At 37.0% G+C, this 20,918-nt stretch overlaps 1 protein-coding gene across 6 annotated transcripts in view; it reads right to left on the reverse strand.

Moving 5' to 3' along the window:
* Positions 1-20,918, reverse strand: part of SMARCA2 (SWI/SNF related, matrix associated, actin dependent regulator of chromatin, subfamily a, member 2) — a 115,691-nt gene that overhangs the window by 45,144 nt on the left and 49,629 nt on the right. For all 6 annotated transcript variants that reach the window (XM_039364495.1, XM_039364490.1, XM_039364493.1 and 3 more), the window contains 8 exons: positions 19,766-19,936; positions 13,706-13,759; positions 9,341-9,471; positions 8,545-8,605; positions 4,907-5,007; positions 4,619-4,766; positions 2,140-2,303; positions 518-584 (listed from right to left, as the gene is read on the reverse strand). In XM_039364495.1, the coding sequence (XP_039220429.1) occupies positions 518-584; positions 2,140-2,303; positions 4,619-4,766; positions 4,907-5,007; positions 8,545-8,605; positions 9,341-9,471; positions 13,706-13,759; positions 19,766-19,936 (897 nt within the window). The remainder of the gene's footprint in view (positions 1-517; positions 585-2,139; positions 2,304-4,618; positions 4,767-4,906; positions 5,008-8,544; positions 8,606-9,340; positions 9,472-13,705; positions 13,760-19,765; positions 19,937-20,918) is intronic.

Consider the following 20,918-nt stretch of genomic DNA (forward strand, 5'->3'; position numbering starts at 1 on the left):
TAGGTCTGCTGTAAGGAGGAAAAACTAACTTCCTCCTGTCTTTCATTGATAGAACCCCCCAATGAATCTTTTCATCAATAAGTGATACCCTGTTGATCAACAGCAACTGAAAAAGCATTGCTCAGATAGTGGTCTTATGCTACAGTCAATCTCATCCCTCTCTCTCTCTCTCCAGCCTGTTTTATAACAGCAACTGTAACTAAAGTACTCCAATATGGACTAATTCACTATGCTACAATCTGGCATTAACATCATTTACATTTTTTTAAAAAAAGAAAACTAGGCAAGAATGTACTAATGTATTGTAATTATGATCGTGATTACTTGGAACAGAGCACATTGGAATGAGCATTAACAATTTCCTTATGTATTTCAATTCCTGAAATTACTTGTGAGATATTACAAATCAGGGGACAGACCTCTATAGCACAGCAACACTTTACGTTCAAGTAAAATTGCTCAGTGAACCTGAGTGAATATGTAGCCATCTTTACGCTCATATATAAAATATCCAAACCTTGTAAGAAATCTTCACCACAGAAGGGCCCCATTTGTCAAACTCGTATGTCCAGTTGGATAAAGTCCTATATAAAAGATTAAGATTGCAAAGTATATTAAAACTGCATCAAACATAAAATTCCGCAACCTGATTTTTAATCTCCAAGGTGCAAGATTTTTAACAAATTGAAACCTGTAAACCAGGTTGCACCTCCTTACTGTAACAGTGGATTGCTCTCCCATCATGTCAAAAGTGCTACCTGGGTTTCAGTTCAGAATTTATCCATGTTTCTGAAAAATTATTCTATGTGTACATAAACTTGTCTAATCTAGTCTAAACTGATTTCTAGTGGATTTTATGAATGTCAACTTCACTACTAAGGGCCTATTCACAAAACTGAAAAAAGCAATGACATAACACATACTCCTAATTTATTTTTATACTTAGATCCTTGCTTCTCAGTTCTCTTTAAAAAGCAGTAACCCCAAATAATACACACAGAAAATGTGCACATTGGTCCTATATACTGGGTGTCTAACTGGGTTTCTAAACACATACACTAACACCACCAGCAGTATTCTTATGTGCATGGATGCGTCAAAAGATCAACACATATTTAATGCAAAGATCAAAAGGATTCTGACAAATGAAAAATTTGGAAATGTATTAGAACATATTGTGCAGGTTAAAAGAAAATACTCAGGCCTATGGAAGAAAAAAAATATTTCTCTTGATATTCCTATTTCTTTATTCCAAAGACAGATAATCTGCAGTTCTACTGCCTTCTCTCCACCAATGGATACCTCAAACGTATGCCTAACTGTTAAATAATATAATTGTTGCAGCCACAATAAACCATAATATGGTTCACTGACAGTTATTTATTCTGATGCAGAATCTCAGCCAATATGTTTGATTTGGGAGGCAGGGGAGGCTATAAAACCAAACCTGCAGACATATTGCAGCACATGTATAAACAGATATCTGACTTTAAAGTGGCAAAGCTGATTTTAATCAAAATTACTGGCCTTACAAGAATCTTTTCAAAGATTGCATGAGAAGACAACAGAGCAAAACGGGGCTTACAGTTATTTCTTTCAAAACCAATTTTATACTGACACTGGATTAATTGCAAAGATGGATTAGTTAAGGAAGAGAAATGATAATCACCACAATCACCAAATGAGCAGCATTGCAATTCCACAATTCTCACTCAGCATAAGTTAACCGGGAATTTGTGGAGTTGTAGTCCCAGCATATCCAAAATTTGTGGCTGGTGGGACAAAAAAGATTTGAGTAACTCTCAAGAAGAATGTGAGAATCCTCAAGAAGGATATTTGGGAATCTGAAAGGGCATTCTATGCAGCCAGTCTCAGCTAAAAAATACACGTTCTGTCTTGTGAATAGAGTTAGCTAAAAGATGCAATACTGTACATTTCAACTGCTATAAGCTGTATATTTGCAATCTCACAAAATCCATACGTAAGGAAGGGAAGGCAATCAAAGATTAAATCCATAACATGCAGGCAGCATACTCTAGTGGTGCTTTATTCAGTCATTAAAGGTAAAGAAGAAAAAGGTACATGTTGTTAATGAACCAATCACAGGAAAATATCATTAGGAAGAATTTGCCTACTTACGAGAGGGGAACAATGATGAGATAAGGTCCATTAAGCCTTTTGTGATCCATCAGGTAAGTGATGAGCGCAATCGTCTGTATGGTCTTTCCTAGCCCCATTTCGTCAGCTAAAATTCCATTCAAATTGTTATTATACAAGGAAACCATCCATTCCAGGCCCTGGACCTGAAATAAATAAAATTGCCTCAGTTATCTGTAACAGTAATATTTTCTTATTTTAACATCTCTTGTTTTGGAGTTGGAGTGCTTAGGTGCTGACTGCAAGTAGCGTAATGATAAAGAAAACATCAAAAATCTCCCATACAAGAATAACTGTTGCTATACATTCCAAGCCTTAGTATTTTTTTGCTCTGAAAACCAATCTGTGGTTTAGGCAGTGTTAAATATTAATATGGCCCATATTGTGACATAGTTCAAGCTTTCAGTAGTCAGTATAGGCTTCAAATTTATATTTTCATGGTGCTATAGATCTATTTGATAGTATTTAAAGCAATACAGTACCATTCCGAATCTCCAACTTGCACATTACAATGAAACTGTCCTGACTATTGTTTGAAAATGTATTATAAATGACAGAATTGATTCAATATTGCTGTGTTGCAACAAAACACGGCTACTTTCACATTTTTAACTGGTAGAAGTAGTCAAGGAAACACTGAAGCTAAATGAAGTGGATTTAAAAAATAACAATTAGTCCAATACAAAGTCAGACTTCAGAACATAAGTTCTCTCATACAACCCTTCCCTAGTTTAATTTTCCATTCACGTTTCCCAGGAGAGCTAAGCCATTTTCAAACCAAGAGCTGCACTTGGTATTTGAATAGGGTGCTAGAAGCTGCCCTCCAAAAGGAGACAACCCCCAAAATAAAAATAATAATAATGCTATCCCAAGTCATTGGGTAAGACTAGATAGGTAGATAAAAATGCCCAATCCAGTCTGAACATCCAGTGACAAATCATAGTAAGAACAACAGATAATAATTACAGAATGAGATGAGATAACATCAAAACAAATATGATTTGTCTATTTGATTCATTTAAATTTAATGAAAATTAACTGAAATGCTATATGTGTAATCATACCTCATGCATTTCATAATTTTTCTCACCCATCTGATTAAAAAATGCCAGTTTTGGAAGAGCTCCATCAGGATTCTAAGGCTGCCCGTGAGCCTGGGGGATTTAGGTTGTGCACCTTTTACATATCCTATTGGTCTATTTTATTGTTTAGATTCAATTCAGATTGTGATTGCACATCAAAATATGAAGGTTTGTGCTAAACAAACACAGCAAAATGTAGCTGGGGCAATTTAGTTACCAGGACAGATTATATTCACCGAAGTGAATAAAGAGAACGCTATCATGCAATTGTATAGCATGTTGCCAATTCAATCCCTGAAAATCCCAGACAACAGCCATATATATATAGTCTTGATAATATCACTCTAAATGGAGCACTAGCTTTACTTGGTAAAGCAGTTTTCTGATTTTCAATATTTTTGATATTACAGTTATGATAGATAGCGCAACCCCGATGCCAATCTGCAGCAATGCTACTCACTGGCTTTATTAACTGCTGCTTCAACAATAACAGGTAAAAACATTTTTTTAAAAAAAATGTAATTAGCTAAACAAAAGATTAGCACTGGTAAATGTAACGTAAAATGTTTGTTTAGGAGAATGGCCTCGTAAACTTGGGAAACTGGAGGAAAAGCTGCCAGCTTGACAACTGGTAAAGATTTCTCAGCCCACAGAACGAGAGGAGGCGTAGAAGGTTTTTCAGAATGGACCCTCCCTAGGGTCCAGACAGCCCTTTGCCCAGACAGCAAAAGGAATGGATGGGAGAAATATTTTCAGATTTGCAAGGTTCTATTAATTCAACCTTACAATAGAATAAGCAATCATGGCTGTGCTTCTTGTATGCCTACACCAAATCAAGGCCTGTAGATAACCAGGAAAGAGGAACTGGGATAAGCTGGAGCCTGGTCTATAAGATGATACTTGGGCTGAAATTTGCATGATACATACACTCAGTGCACAGACTGATTTTTGACATGCTACCAGTTCAGAAGTATGAGTTCATACAACCGCCATTATAAGAATGGGCACTTGAAGCTGTTACCAGCTTTCCAGGGAACTCTCAAAAGCAAAATGTTTTCAAACCCTGTCCTAGTAAAACCTTGATAAATGAAGGAAGCCTTACTATCAGTCAAAGTTGAGACTTAGGCAGGCAATGCAGTGGAGAAACAGCTAGAATCTGGTGTGCTTCAAAATATGGACCAGACAATGAAGGAAGGGAGGTATGCTTTTTAATGTGTTATGTGTTCTAAAATATTCAAGGGTAGAATTCAAGAATCATCCCATATCTAAACAGAATGATTTGGTAAATCTGAAATAGTCCAGCTTTTTATTTTTATTTTTAGGAGACTAATTATGATCCCTGGCATGAAGTTCCCGTAGAAGCAATTTCCAGTGCTTGCCTGGTAATGTTTCAGGGTGCCGTTGATAAGGAGAGAGGACTGCTTTTCCACCTTCTCAGAAATTGCATGAGCCACTGTGTAGTAAGACTGAGATCCTCTGGCACTGTACTGCATGCTATATTCATCATCCACATCTTGTCTGGCTGTCCTATAAAGCAAGGAATGGTTCGTTTTTAATTTCACATTGATGACTAGTTTGCCATTTTATTTCTTAAACGTGCAGAAACCTGATGTAGAAAGAGGAGTGTGCAAAATGCTTTGCTCTCTCTGCTCTCCCAAATTACTCACTCAATGATTTGTTTAGCGTCTCTTTCTGAAACATCTTCAATGTTGGGATCCAGATGTCTCTTTTCATCTGTTTCTTGTCTACTTGACTCATCTTCATCTTCCTGCAGGGGGGGGAAAAAAAAAAAAAAGCACAACCCCTGAAGTCAATCCCCACACGAAACACTTATCTGCAAGAACTCTAAAAGCCAGCCCAGTTTTCCATTATGTTTTGCTTCCCTCTCCAATTTCCTCTGCCTCGTAAAAACAAGAAACTGCCCACTGAGATTTATACAGAAGTAGCATTTGTTACTAAAAAAAAAAAAAGAGTTTAGCCTGATTATAAGAAATTGGTTTTATAATTTTACAATATGAGTAAGTAAGTTTGCCACCTATGATTTCTGAGGCTTTTAAAATAACTGGTGGAGGTGAAAATTCTGTTTTGTGGGATTGTTTTAAGGATTATTTTTTTATCCTGGCTTTATTAGTTTTATAAATAATGTAAAGTGGCAAACATATCTAATACCCTTTCCTCCTCCTATTGGGAAAACAATAACCCTGTGAAGTAGATTGGGCGGAGAGAGACTGGCTGGCCAGAGTCACCCAGCTAGTTTTTCATGCTAAAGGCAGGACTAGAACTCAGAACTAGTCCAAGTTCGTGCAGAGGTTTTAGGATCCCAAATTATTTCTGTGGTCAAGTTCAATGCAAAAAAAAAACCTATGAAGAAGCACTTTCATATTACTCAACTTCTGAGTACCAGAGAAGAGGGAATACAGTATGGGGAATATCTTGCCACATAAGAATATCTGGCATGTATTCCACGTGTGGTATTTCTCAGTTTTCCCACCATATATATACCTCGGGTGACTTAAACATTTTCTACTTTTAACCATAATTGGGAAGAATTCAGAGCTTTGTGGGTAGGATAGGTCCCATCTATTGGTCTTCTCATCTCCTTAGTCCAGGGGTAGGCAACCGTGGCTCTTTTATGACTCGTGGATTTCAACTCCCAGAATTCTTGAGCCAGCCAAGCTGGCTCAGGAATTCTGGGAGTTGAAGTCCATGAGTCATAAAAGAGCCAAGGTTGCCTACCCCTGCTTTAGTCCCTAAAAAAAGTTATTCTGCTTGGCCAGAACCATAATCCTCTGTAATGGAAAGGATGGATTAGCAAAACTAAGACTGGGACCATGAGATCCCAAAGCAAAAGCCAAAAAAAAAAAAAAAAAAAGGGGGGGGGTACAGTAAATAAATCTTATAGATTTAATAAAAACTCAAAGCACTTTTCCTTTTGTTGCTCTATAACAATGCATATGTACTTCCCTAGTTATTACTGGCAATAATTTTAACAGCAGTTTTAAAAATTACTGAATACATCCTTGGCTGCTAGCATCACAAAACAAAAAGAAAACACCCCCCCCCCCACATACATACACACACACTACCTTTCCTCTTCTACCAGTAAATCATTTAATGAGAAACTCATTAAAATATAATAGTTTTCATATAAACCGTATGAAGGAAAAATATCCAAGAAGGCTTATTACAAATTATATTAAGAATTAACAATCTATATCCATTTTGATGAACTGCAATATCTTTCAAACTAAACCCCATTACTTATTGTGATCAACAACTGTCAGTAATCAAAAAGAAATCTGACATCCTTCCTTGCTTAAAGATTTATAACTAGCTATTTTTTTCCAGTTAGTTAATTAGGTTATGGTATTGTAATTTACGACCCAATTGAAATATTTTATTTAGACAAGAAGAGTGACACAAATTAGTATTATTATGGTTTATTATTGTTATAGTATAAAGAAACTGGGAGACTGGAATGATATGCAGTGGGTTCTATTTTAATTAGATTCTTTGTTTCTTTATTTATTGGAATTTCTATTCCTGTTCTAAATTATACAACCTCATGGCAAATTAAAACAGTACATTAAAATAATATAGAACATACAATAATAAAATAAATAAATACATCTGACCATTCATAAAAGCAAAGAAATTAGTACCAAACAATATGATACCTAAATACACTAACATGGACACCATCAGCTTGGATAACTTTAACTACTAAATGCCCTACAGAACAGCTGAGTCTTTCCTGCTTTCTGGAAGAATTGGGTCTGTTTGCAAATTTCTGTAGCTTGGGTGTAGGATGAGTGTGGAGGTTCATTCTCTGACCTTATGGGTTGTTTCCTGGACGTTTTGTTATCAGCCTAGGTAATATCTTCAGCGGAGTTTAGAGGATGTCAGAGTCAGTGTTCTTCTGCTTCTAAGGGCTTTGTGTGGTCACGAGACCTACTGACCACATGAAGCCCTCATAAGCAGAAGAACACCAACATTGATATCCCTAAATTCCATTGAAAATGTCATCTAGCCCAGAGGTCCCCAACTTTTCGGGGACCAGGGACTGGTTCCGTGGAGGAAGGTTTTTCCACAGACAGGAGAGTGCTGCCGGCATACCATGGATGGGGCTTTGCTTGTTTGTGCGGCCCGGTTGCTGGCATGCTGAGGCCCGGTACCGGTCTATGGACCGGGGGTTGGGGATCCCTGATCTAGTCTGATAATGAAACGTTCAGAAACCAACCCACAAGCTCAGAGAACGAACCTCCACCCTCAATTGTGTTTGTGCTGTTTAGCCTTGGTAGGCAGATTGGAGTTCATAACTAAGAAACATTACCCTTGGGCCCTCCAGCCTTAACCTTACTGATATTGGGGATAGATAACCAGGATAAACTACTGCAATGTGTTCTACCTGAAACTACCTTCGAGGATTATTCCACAACTACCAATGATACAAAACACAGCTGCCACAACACACCACCTAGGATGGCTCTACCTGGAGAAGGTAGTCTTGAAGATACCTTGGATCCAAGCCAACAAAGAGCTGTAAAAGTCAGAACTCCAAATGGTACCCTGAAGCCCTCTGGCAACCAAGAGAGCAGCCAATATCAATGAAGCTGGATGAAGATGCTCTCACCCCTCAGCATGTAGGCAGCTACCAACTGTAGCTTTGCAAAGGTAACCTCATGCACAATAGACTGTGATAGTCTATTCAGGTATTTATCTTGCAGTATTACAGAGTTGTACCTACAACTACAATATTTATAAATAGTATACAACATAACATTTATTTTTTGTATACTTATTCTTGCTCTCTGGTATCAAAAAATATTCTTCTAGATAAAGAGCTGCATCAAGAGACAGTGTTCACCAATCTACTTGCTGCTACACATCCTGACTGCAGCTAGGCTTACTTTAGCGCAAATATGGAAGAGCAAGGAAATTCCCACAGAGGAAGTGTTATTACATAAAATATTAGCATGTGCGGAAATGGACAGGCTCACAATGATATTAAAAGATAAATGTGGATCAGTTTATTATGAAACCTGGGATAAATTTTACCGCTGGAGGAATTTGAAGAGGAGAGTCGGGATTAAAGATGAATGTTAAGATAGAAATATATGTTATTTTAGAACAAGTATTGTATATAAAACTTAGATGTATATGTAGAGATGAAGAATTGATTGTAAAAAGTGGAATAATCTGATAAGAATGTATATACTGGAGTGTCACATTAAATCCAATGTTTCTTTGTTTTTAATTGTATTATAAATAAAATTTAAAAAAAAAAGAGACAGTGTTCACTTACATCTTCTTCATATTCTGATCCACTTTCATCTTCACTGTCTGATCTGGGGGCAACTTCATAGCTGGTGAGGAAGAAGCAGGTGGAACAGCTGAGTAAGGGAATTCCTCCAAAATAGCAACCCTTTTAAAATATTTCTAACAAAAAAAGTATTTCAGAAAAGTACGAAAATGATACTAAGGATGTCAAAGAAATCAATTATGGGAGAAATCGTTCATGGACTTCCAGAGGAGACAAATTGGCTCAAAGTGCTAAAATTATTGCTCCACAACAGCTAGTCACAATGGGCAGAGTTTACTTACATCCATCATGTTCTGCTCAAAAATGTGCTCAAGGTTGACTTTCTCAGAAAATGCACCCCTCCATAAGTAAATATTGAAGAAAGAAGCTTGTGTATTTAGAAATAACTACATTTTAATAAACATATAGTAGTAAAGCTGCATATTAAAGCATGCTACAGATAATAAAAGCTGCAAATTTTTGAGCAAACATTGATCAAACACAATACATAAAAAACCTACAATGTTAATATGGATGGGGTTTAGAACAGTGGTGGGATTCAGCCAATTTCACCACTTCGGCAGAACCGGTAGCTAATTTTTTGTTGCCCAGGCCCAGAATGGACTTCCGGAAGTGGCATCCACATAGAGAACTGGCTGTTCACATATGTGAACGCCACCACTGGTTTAGAACCATTTACATATATGTAAACTAAAATAAAAATCTGCAAATATTTATGCTACATGACTGTAATGCAAAAGTATCGAGTTATGGGTTAGGAGGTAAACTGATTACTTACCCTGGGTTCATTTCTAACCAAGCATCCAATTGACTTGCTTTAGGAGCTTCTGGTCCAAGGAGAACTTTGCCTGTTTCTGTATGAGTTACCTTGACCGGGAGATCACTCATCTGACTGCTCTCATCTATGAGCTAAATATTAAGGAGAAGCATATATTTGAATTTGTGTACAGAATAGGTCTGCATTTGCAGTGCTTGCAGTCACATGATCATGATTTACAGTTTCCGGCAAAACACAGGCCCACAGTGAACACTGAGTTCACTTAACAACCACTGCAAAAAAGATTGTAAAAAGAGGTCCGGTTGCATGGTGACCTGCTTTACGACCATCATGAGTTTTGACCGTAATAATGTTTATGGTGTGGCAAAATTAAAGCTTTTACATTGTTTAGTTGCTTCTATTACCACGAAAGAAAAGAAAACCCGAAGCTGCAGATGGAATTATAGTCAGAACTTGGAATGTAGAAAGCATGAAGATGGAAAAGCTCAACACGGTGAAAAATGAAATGAACAAACTACACATTGACATCTTGGACACCTGCAAATTGATATGGATAGGAACTGGACACTTTAAATCAAAAGATCATACTGTTTACTAGTCATTAAAAAACAATAAAAAACAATGTTGTTTCATAACCAGGAAGGATATAGCAAAGATAGTGCTTGGTTAGGCTACAGTCAATAACCAACTAACATCAGTTAAGTTTTCACAGTCAATCCTTTAATATGACAAATATTCAGGTTTAAGTCACAACCACTGATGCAGACGAAGAAAAAGAGTCTAGGTGGTCAGGTTCAATCTGAAATTGACAGAATAGGCAAGCAAGCTCTGGAAACAGTCTGCAGTTTGGAGATTGTAATGCCAAAGTTGAAATACTAAGAAAGAAACATAGTTGGCCTGTTCGGCCTAGGAAACAGAAATGAAGAAGAAAAGTGACTTATCAGTTTTTGCCAATTTAATGATGCCTTTATTATTAACAAATTCTTCATACAACAAAACAACAGTTTTCTACATGGATATTGCCAGAAGGAGCACAGATAAATCAAGGTACAAGGAAATAAAAGAGCTCAGTTATAACAGCAAATACATTGTCAGAGATCATGTGGAACAGATCACATGAACTGCTTATGTGCAAGTTCCAAATCAAAGTAAAGCCGAAGAACAAAGCCAGCCAGTTTCCAAGACATGAGCTTGACCACAGATGCATCATTTTCAAGAACACTGGGAACGGCAATGAAGGCCTGAACCACATTTATAGGAAGCCAAGGAACGAAACCTAAGATGTCAAGAATTAATGTGAAAAGAGACTGCCAAATACCAAGAAACAGAAGAAATCAAACTGATATCAGAACAGATGGTGGACACTGCCAGGAAGAGAAGAAAAGCCAAGAAAGACAAATATCTCAGGAAGGAACTTAACAAAGAATTTCAGAGAACTGTTAAACGAGACAAGGAGCTGCATTACAATTTTTGTAGAGAAAACTTAATGTGGAGATAGACCAAAAACAAGGGAAGTTTTTTAAAAGATGTCTTTTAAAAACCTTAAATTGGACACCAATGGATAGATAGTGACTAAGCCAAAAAGGAACAAATAGATGGAAGCAGTACATTGAAACTGAGTGTAACCAGATGACAACATTTAAGATACTTTGGAAGACATTCTGAATTTATAAGAACTTCTAATGGCAGAAGATGAAGTTAGCACTACAGCAATTACCCAGCTGGGAAGCTACAGGAACTGACGGAGTATCTACAAAAATACTGCAAGCAACAGAAGAATCAATAATGGTTGTAACCAAACTATGCCAGCAAATCTGGACAACAGCACATGGGCCAACAAATGAGAAGAGGTACCAATGGCAAAGAAAAAGGAGATTTATGCTATTGCATAAAATTCTCTATTTCACATGTTAGCAAAGTACTATTTAGGATCATCTAATACAATCTTGCTCGGAAAAGGGAATGCCAGATGGTCAATCTGTTTTTAGAAAAGACAAGAGGAAGAAGAATCACTACTGCTGATGCACCCTGGATAAAAGAGAAAGCCAAAGAATACGCAAAAGAAATCGACATGTAGTTCACCAACTATAGAAAGGCCTTGAATGCACTGATCCCGTCGAATTGTGGAATGTCTTCCAGAAACTGGGCTTCCTGGAAGACAATATTATTGTCTTCATATGAAACATACACAAAGGATAGGGACCCCTAAACCAGACAGAAGACTGGCTCCAGGTTGACAAGAGAGTGAGAAGGTTACTCAGCTCCTTTCTTTCTTTATTCAATCTACATGCTGAATATATAATGAGGGAAACGGTACTGGAAGAAGATGAGTACGGTTTTAAGATTGGATAACATCAATAACCTGCCCTACGCTGATGACACTACTTTGATAACTGAAAATGCAAATGATCTACAAAATCAAGGAACCCAGGAAAAAACATGAGACTGACCTGTTTTGTCTTCCTTAAAAGAAGGAAGACTAAACTAACGTTAATTGTAGAATAATCAGCCTCTTAGGATCAACTATCAAAACTAACAATAAAAAAATACGCCATATGCTAGGATTTGGTAAGGCTTTCCCTGTGAACATTCTATGGATAGGGAAGTTGGATTTTGAAAGCAAGACACTTTTGAATTTTGGTGTTGGAAAAAGACTCTTGAGAATATCAGGAAAACAAACAAATGGATCTTAGAACAAATCAATCCAAAATTCTACTTGGAGAATGTTGTTTTGGAAATGTTTTCAAAATACGACAGGCTCAAACTGTCATATTTAGGAAACATTATGCAAAGAATAAGCTTCCTTAAGAATGCTAGAATGTTAATAATGTTAATTACACTAGGAAAGGAAAAAGAAAATGATCAGCAGCATGGTGGATGGACTGAATTACAACAGCAATATGAGATATAAAAGGCCGGGTTGAAAACAGATCATGTTGAAGTTTATCTACGCAGTTGCTAAGAGTCAATCTTAACTTGATGACACTTAATCAATTCAATGCTATCAATTCAATACGTACTGATCTTTAAGTTAGTCTTACTGATTTCAATGAGACTTTCTTTTTAAGGAAACATGCAAAGACATGTATTGTGGAATAAGTCTCTTTGACTGCAGCAGGATTACTTTTGGATATAAATGTACACCAGATTATTTCAATGGTTTATAAAAACATCTCAATCATTTTAAATAATCTTGGAGCAAAGTTTCAAATAATAATGTGTGTCATATTTCTAACATAAGGCATCAGCATAGAAACATTATGGTTATTATAGTGCATTCCAGCATGCTCATTAGTGAGATAGCTTATTAAGTAGAAGTGTACTCATTAAAAACATCAATTAGATGTGTTGGACAAAGTGTCTTGCATTAAACCAATTTACTAGACATCTTACTGCATATGACAAAAGAAAGCAAACAGTAAATCTAGTAATGTAAATGTGCCTGATTAGATAGACTGTAATAATCCAATTTTCTGATGAAGAGAAAAGCTAAAACTATATTTTTTCATATTGCAAAAGCAAAATATTTTGTAGCTGATTCCAAAATATAATTTTAAATGATGCCAACTGTATGCACATTAATATGAAATATACTATTTCCTAGTCTATACAACTGTAGCCTCCAAATTCTATATTAAGAAATCATGATTGTTAGGATTTTCTTTAAAGTTTTCCTTATTTATGCTGCATCTACATAAATGGTAACCTCACATTTCAATCTATCATTTAGAATCAATAGGAGGAAACATCTATGCAGTTAAGCTAATGTTAATTTATATCCATCTTTTTCTACGTTCCAAACTTGTATTTACAATCTCCTTTAATATAATGAGGGGAAAAAATAACGATATCAAAAACACATACAATTTTAAAATAAATACAGCATAAATATACAAGCCTAGACGTAGTAAGTAGAACTGAATGCACACGATGCTTCTGCCAATGAGAAATTAAAGGCAAGTTAGTTCTCTCAGTTCTCACTTCCCCTTGCAAATCCAATACAGAGCATTTTAAATGAGAAAGTGATTACAGGGCCAAGGGAGAACTATATGGATTAAAATTCCTTGTTGAAGAACTGTTAAAATTTAGGATCTTATTTTGTACAACTGATTTTACTAGTATTGACAAAAGATGTTACATACAGGCTTCATTATCTGTAACGTAATTTATAAACAGGATTATGGCCTTCTAAAAATATGTATAATTCATGCTGAGGAAAATAGTCCTTTGTGTTGACTTTGTTGCCCCACTGCTCCCAAATTTATTTTATATACTGAAATACACAAGGTGACATTTGGTTTAGCATTATAGTAACAGAGGCTGATACATTTGAAATGCTTCCTCAGAAGAAAATAGAATTCTTACTTCTCCATCAGGACCAAGTCCAGATCCTATTCCCTCCGTGTTGTCTTCTACCTTCTGAAATAAAAACAGATGGATAGTTAATATTTCAACAGAAGTTCTGTTTAAAAATATTTAAATTGTGATTTTCTTAGGCGATGTTGGGGAGCAAATGCCTCAATCGGGAAGATGGTTCAAGCGGGGGATTAGCCTGGACTTTTCCTACATAAATAGAAGAGGGCAAGGTCTAACTCCATCCCTCCCCTCAAAAAATGTTGTTGAGTGTTATCTAGTCTTTCCCAGGTGACAGATGAAAGTCAGGGTAGATTCCTGTGAAATGGTCACAGAAAAATAAAGTAGCTAGTCTGAACTCTACACAGGTGGATCTGGTTGTTCACACCTGATACTTTATTGAATTTTGTGCAATTAGACAGTTCCTTTCACTGATTTCATATTAAAGTATAAACAAAATGATACATTTTCCAACTGTATACTGTCTCCAGACCTGTCCCCTTAATTAAAGCAGCAAATGAAATGCTACAATTATATCCGGCCTTGGAAACTAGAACTTGTTCATATTTTAATTATGTCCAGAAATTAATCCAGTTTATCATTCAATTCAACATTTATATCTCACTCCTAATTCAATAGACCCTGGATGGTCACACACAATCATAACAATATAAAGGTAGTCCTCGACTTATCATCACAATTGAGACTAGAATTTATGTTGCCAAGTAAGAAATTTGTTAAGTGAGTTTTGTCCCATTTTGCCACTTTGCTTACCACATTTGTTAAGTGGATCACTGCAGTTGTTAAATTAGTTATGCGGTTGTTAAGTGAATCTGGATTCCCCATTGATTTTGCTTGTCAGAAGGTGGCAAAAGATGGTCACATGACCCTGGGACACTGCAACCATCATAAATATGAACCAATTATCAAGCATCCCAATGTAAATCACGTGACCATGGGGATGCTGCAACAGTTGTGAGTGTGAAAAATGGCCAAAAGTCATTTTTCAGTACCATTGTAACTTTGAACGGTAACTAAATGAACTGTTTGTAAGTTGAGGACTGCCTGTATGTTCTAAAATCAGCATATTTAGAAGTAAGTTTTAAAAGGCTTCAAAAAAACAAAAAAAGTTCCAGATGGACCATTCCCTTTCCAAATGCCAAGACAGCATAAGCCTGACAACATCTCAGCGATAGGTAATTCCAGAAAGTCAGGGTGGACACAAAAAGGCCTGCTACCAAGCTACTTTCCCAAAGGAAACTGCAGCATCCACTTGCAAGCCAATTCCGCAAAAATAAGCAAGCCTCCATTTGAAGAATATGGTTCGATACGACACAAGGACCCAGGCCAAAATGTGTTTATTAGAAGTAATAAACACATTTTGATTTATAGCTGAAGATAAACTGGCAACCAGCACAGCGGCAAAAATCTAGATGTCCCATTGCTGAAGAGGCTCTTCCCCATCTTCAAAGTACCACATTCTGTATCAATGGAAGCTTCCAAGACGTCTCCAAGTAGAGGGCACTGCAGTAATGCAAAGGTCCTCAGCCTGGGCTTCTAGCTCTAAAAGCTTTCCCCAGCAATTCCTGCTGCCATCCATGCTTTGGGATACATTTCCCTTCTACTCAATTTCATTTCTAGATGTGCCCATGTTGGGAAGCAAAGAAGCCAGGATGGGAAGAAGAATGTTACTACTAATGCTGCCTACCTCTACTCATCCGTGGACAGGACTTAAATCCTAATAAATGTGCAGAAAAGGGAACTATAAGAGTAAACTTCTGCTGAGTTGGAAAAAGATTATCATTTGATTTTAAAAATGGAATGAAAAACAATTGATTTTAAAAAGAGATGGGGCCAATAATTTAAATTTGTACGCCTCCTCAAATCATATTAACAACACTGGATTAATTTTTAGCTGGCTCCACCCCTTTTTGGAATGTAGTACTGCCTATCAAAACTGTGACTCTTAAACTTTTTTGTAGGAGGATGCCAATTTCTTGTACTATCTGGGTGAATGTGAATAGAAGCTCCATTTCAGTCGTACCTCCTAAAGGCATGGAGAATTGAAACAAGATGAAACGGTGTTTCCATCTCACTGTTTACCTCCGCTGAACACTTCCTGCATTCAGGCAAAAACCCGAACAAGCATTTTGCTTCTTCTTGCAAAGCTCTAACCAGAAATCCTGCACAGGAGCACTCTCTATTATGGAGAAAAATCTATGATTTGCTGGACCTCACTGAACTAGACCCCATCAAGAAGTTGGTAATAGCAGAGCTTCCAGTTTTGCGTGGCGGCGAGACGGACGGAAGGTAAGGCTCTGCCTTCCGCACACGATTTCACCCTTTGGGGGGGGGGCCCCTGAAAAGGAATATAAATGGGCAGAATCCCCCCCCCCCAAATACCCTACCTAAATTGTCTTCCTCATGCCAAGCAATTGTTACAAAAAGAGAAAGAAAACCCCTGGGCAATCTAATTGCCCTGGTTTGGAAAGCGATTTGGCAAAGAAAGAAAGCGAGAGTCAGATTTAAAAAACAGGAGATTTGACCTTTTAGAGGGGGCATTACAGGTTTAAATACTTCTTTGAATAAGATTAAAAGAACAGAAGACTTTTAGACATAATTAGACTTTTATAATAAAAGATAGGATTTAGAATTAAGATAGCCTTGTTTTCCTTTTTTTGATATGGGAAATATGAAGATAAGAGGAGGATTGATTTGAATAAAATTTTCAGCTATATAAATGTTTAATATTGAGAAAATCATAACTGATAAGGATATTTCAAATACTGATGGGAAATCAAACTTTAACAAGAGCACGAAAAACAGGATATTAATGAATGAATTGACATTATTGATTTATGAATTGATATTATCGTTATTTGTATGATATTATTAAAATATGATGATGCTTATATCTAACTTTGTATACATTAACAGTACCAAAAATTGTAATGGTGTAATGAAGGGAAAATGAAAAAAATATGGAGAAGAAAGGAGGATCAGGGAAAAAATATCGGATTGTGTAGTATCGAACAGATTTATATTGAAAAAGTTAATGTTAAATATTTGAACCCGGACTACATATTGTTTACTAAGCACTAAAGACTGTAATTCTTAAAAATTAATAAAACTTTAATAATAAAAAAAGAAGTTGGTGGTGGCAGCAATGGCTGCAGTATTAGTTAGTTAGGCAGTGACAAGCAAATAGGAAGGAGATTTCTGTGCATCTTGCTGCATCAAAGACCTTAGAGACCTGAAAGATGGCAGGTGTGTATCTCTAGTCTAACTGCTAAAACCCTGTTCTGGCTTTTATTTACCTGGTTTTCTTCTTTTCCTGGTAGCAGCACAAAATATAGAAAACTATTTACACAAATCCTGGCAGAAAGCCAACAGCAAGCAAATCCTGGTGGCAGGCAGGTGCAGAAAGCAGATAGCTCTTGCATTGCCTAAAAGCTTATTTTAACAGTAAGCAGCCCCAGCAACGAAGAGGAAGCTTTCTATATATTAAAAGGGACTGTAATGTCATACCTCTCTTCTTAATTAGCTCTGTTAAAGAGCTGCTCAGAATTGAGAGTTTAAATTGGACTTCACATGCAGAGAGTACTGATGTTAAGCACAAAGCAGCCACGTATTATACTACATATGAATAATGCCCAACCATATAAAATTGCAATAGAAGACCATTAAGCCTTTGATGCAGAAACAGCAAAGAAAAAGTGAAAGCAAACTAGATGAGGAAATATTTGTACCCAAAAGGCTAGATGACACATTTACAATTCTTTAAAGATTTATCAGACCAGAACACTGTAATTTTACAAAAAGAAAAAGAAACACTCTTCTTCAAATTGCTTATAATTCTTAGACACTACCTTACTTTCGTTAGAACCTGAATTATTAAGTTTCTACCAGTCTTAGACTATGAATCTGTCAATCACCCACACATAATAAGGATTAAGTTTTAGGCATCATGTTCACAGATATTCTTAAATAAATAAACTTCTAATTAGCAAGAGTGATTTGGCCTGATAAAAAAAAATTTCATTAGACAATAGTGTTAATGTTTAATGATCCTGAGTTCAATCAATCAATCAATCAATCGTATGTCACCCTAAACAATGTTACAAAACAACTTTAAGTACACCTTACACCTCCTTTTATTAAAGAAAAATCAATGGTTATGATATGAAAGGATAAGGGCTAATTTAAAAAAGGAGTGATTTTTGCATACTAATCCATTTTAAATATTGAAAACTTGAAAACTTTCAACATTGAAAATATTTCTTTCAGGAGCCCATTTAAAAATATGTAATTTATAAAATGAGCCATGGTCAGATTTCAATGAAACACGAGCATGTGCAGTATACCGAGATGTAGGTCATTTCATTTCCATTCCCCCCCCCCCGTCATATAGAGTTGCCCAGCTTAGTAAGGTCCCTTCCCCAAGGTTCAGAGATATAACAAGCAGCATTCAGAAGTGGGAGACTCCAAAAATCTATCTACCAGGAGGATAAAAGCAAAAGCCTTTAATTTGGATTCAACAACAAACACTTATGCTTATATCATCTTAGGTTTTGACTATTTTACCAATATTTTCAGAAGTCTGTTTCGGAAAGTAGGGATCTCAGAGTCCTAGTGGACAATCACTTAAATATGAGCCAGCAGTGTGCTGCAGCTGCCAAAAAAGCCAACACAGGCTGCATTAACAGAGGGATAGAATCAAGATCATGTGAAGTGTTAATACCATGACTTGGGAAGGCCACTTGGAATACTGCATCCAGTTTTGGTCACCACGATATAAAAAAGATGTTGAGACTCTAGAAAGATTGCAGACAAGAGCAACAAAGATGATCAGGGGACTGGAGGCTAAAACATATAAGGAACGGTTGCTGGAATTGGGTATGTCTAGTTTAATGAAAAGAAGGATGAGGGGGGACATGATAGCAGTGTTCCAATATTTCAGGGGCTGCCACAAAGAAGAGGGATTCAAGCTATTCTCCAAAGCACCTAAAGGCAGGACAAGAAGCAACGGATGGAAACTAACCAAAGGGAGAAGCAACCTAGAACTAAGGAGAATTTTTCTGACAGTTAGAACAATTAATCAGTGTGAATTCTCCAGCACTGGAAGTTTTTAAGAAGAGAATGGACAGCCATTTGTCTGAAATGACATAGGGTTTCCTGCCTGAGCAGGGGGTTGGACTAGATGCTCCAAGGTCCCTTCCAACTTTATTATTATTATTATTATTATAGCTCCCTTGAGTGTTCTTTCATTTCTCTATGTCGAATGTTTTTCAACCACAGCAACTTTAAGATGGGCAGACTTTAAGTCCCAGAATCCCCTAGCCCACATACTAGGTTGACACACCTCAAAGCTGCTGAAGTTGGGAAACACTGGGCTATGTACATGAATTATTGGAGGCAAAGTATATTGTTATGGCCTGAGCAAAATTCAGTGTGCCGATTATAATTAGAAACTTTGGAGATCACAACTTAAAGATGTTAAGACAGGGGTGTCAAACTGCTGGCCTGCTGGCCGGTTGCATCATACAAAAGCCACACCCACCCCAGCTCTGGCAATGAGAAAAAAGCTGTGATATGTCGGGACACAACATGTGACGAGGCGAGTTTAACACCCGTGTGTTAAGATAATCCTTACGTCGTGCTTGAGAAATAAAACAAAATAAAGTTAGCTGTAACTAATCTAGAGATGCAGGGTCAGACAGAATTTAAATATGTGTAATGAGTTAATTTTATAGTCTGTTCCTCTCGGGTCCCCAGCCTTATTCCATCAGGTGGCAAGGTTTGGAGGTAAAAAAAAAAAAAAAAAAAGATCCACTTTTCTAATTCACTACTTAAGTGCTGTTTGTAACATGTCCCATATGTTTTGGAATGAGCTGGAGAGAGGAATTTGGCATAACAGATCAAATGCTTTTTATGCTTATTATTATCTGCCAAATGTCCCTTTAAAAAAAAAAATCTGAGAAAATCTTCTATAAAAATGCCTTGGAAGAAAGCAAGTGGGTAACAGGAGATTTCTTTAAAAGTCTTTCGGCAACAACTGAATTCTATACTTGCCTTCTTTCTTCTTCTCCTCTTCTTTTTTTCTTTGGCAGCTTGTGCTTGCTTGTGTTCCCACACCAAATTTGTCAAATTGGCCACATATTCATCAGTTTGCTGTAGCAGATAGGCTAGACGTCTGTCTTTTTTCTGGTCAATGAGTTTGCGATAGCCTTCTTCATCTTCAGCCTAGTGGCATGAGCAAATGAAAATTCAAGTAACATCAACGCTTACTGCCTGACCACCATAGAACAATTTAAAGGGAAGGGAGCAGTTTGCCTGTTTTAGTTTAAATCAGGCATGTCCAACCTGTGGCCTATGGGCTACGTGTGGTCGTGAATAGCTAGTATTGCAGCCCCATGAGGTTGTATAAAAATATCTTTAAAAAAGGAAGTTTGTTATTTATATACATTAATTATATATTTTATGTGCGGTCCAAGACAATTCCTCTTCACTCAAAGTGGCCCAGGCAAGCCAAAAGGTTGGACCCCCAATGGTTTCAATGGTAGTGGGAAATGCAGTTACAAATCGTATCTACAAATTAGACTGTAATTCCTAATCTACTGGTGACATATCAACTGATCACATTTATTACTATTTAAGACATGCAGGATGGTAATGATTCTCAAAGCACCAGTGGAGAGTCTAGTGCATTGATGGCGAACCTTTTAGAGACTCAGTGCCCAAACTGCAACCCAAAACCTACTTATTTATCACTGGGTGCCGGGTGGGTGTGGTTGTGGTCACGGCAGACTGGGTGGGCGGGGCCAGGGCGGCGGGGGCCAGTCCCTCGCCATCTCTGGGGCACAGCACGCGTGCCCACAGAGAGGGTTCTGAGTGCCACCTCTGGCACACGTGCCATAGGTTCGCCACCACTGGTCTAGTGAGACATTTATTTTCTACTGTTCTTTAGGGGAGAGATGAGCAACATGAGGGCATCCAAATGTTTATGAACTTCATCTTCCACAATTTCTAGCAGTAATCAAACCTAGCTTTGATTTGGGATTTGCAATTTAATAATATTTGGAGAGAATAAACATATCAGGTAAAACTATCAATATACTTTTTTCCCCTTACTGTGTGGACTTTACAATAAGCTCTTTTGTTGAAAATCTTGAATTGGGTCGAAAATTAAATTAAACACATGCCATTGGTAACAATGACATTCCAA

The sequence above is a fragment of the Crotalus tigris genome, unplaced genomic scaffold, assembly GCF_016545835.1.
Source record: "Crotalus tigris isolate CLP2741 ecotype Arizona unplaced genomic scaffold, ASM1654583v1 scf7180000019762.1414395, whole genome shotgun sequence".
Lineage (NCBI taxonomy): Eukaryota > Metazoa > Chordata > Lepidosauria > Squamata > Viperidae > Crotalus > Crotalus tigris.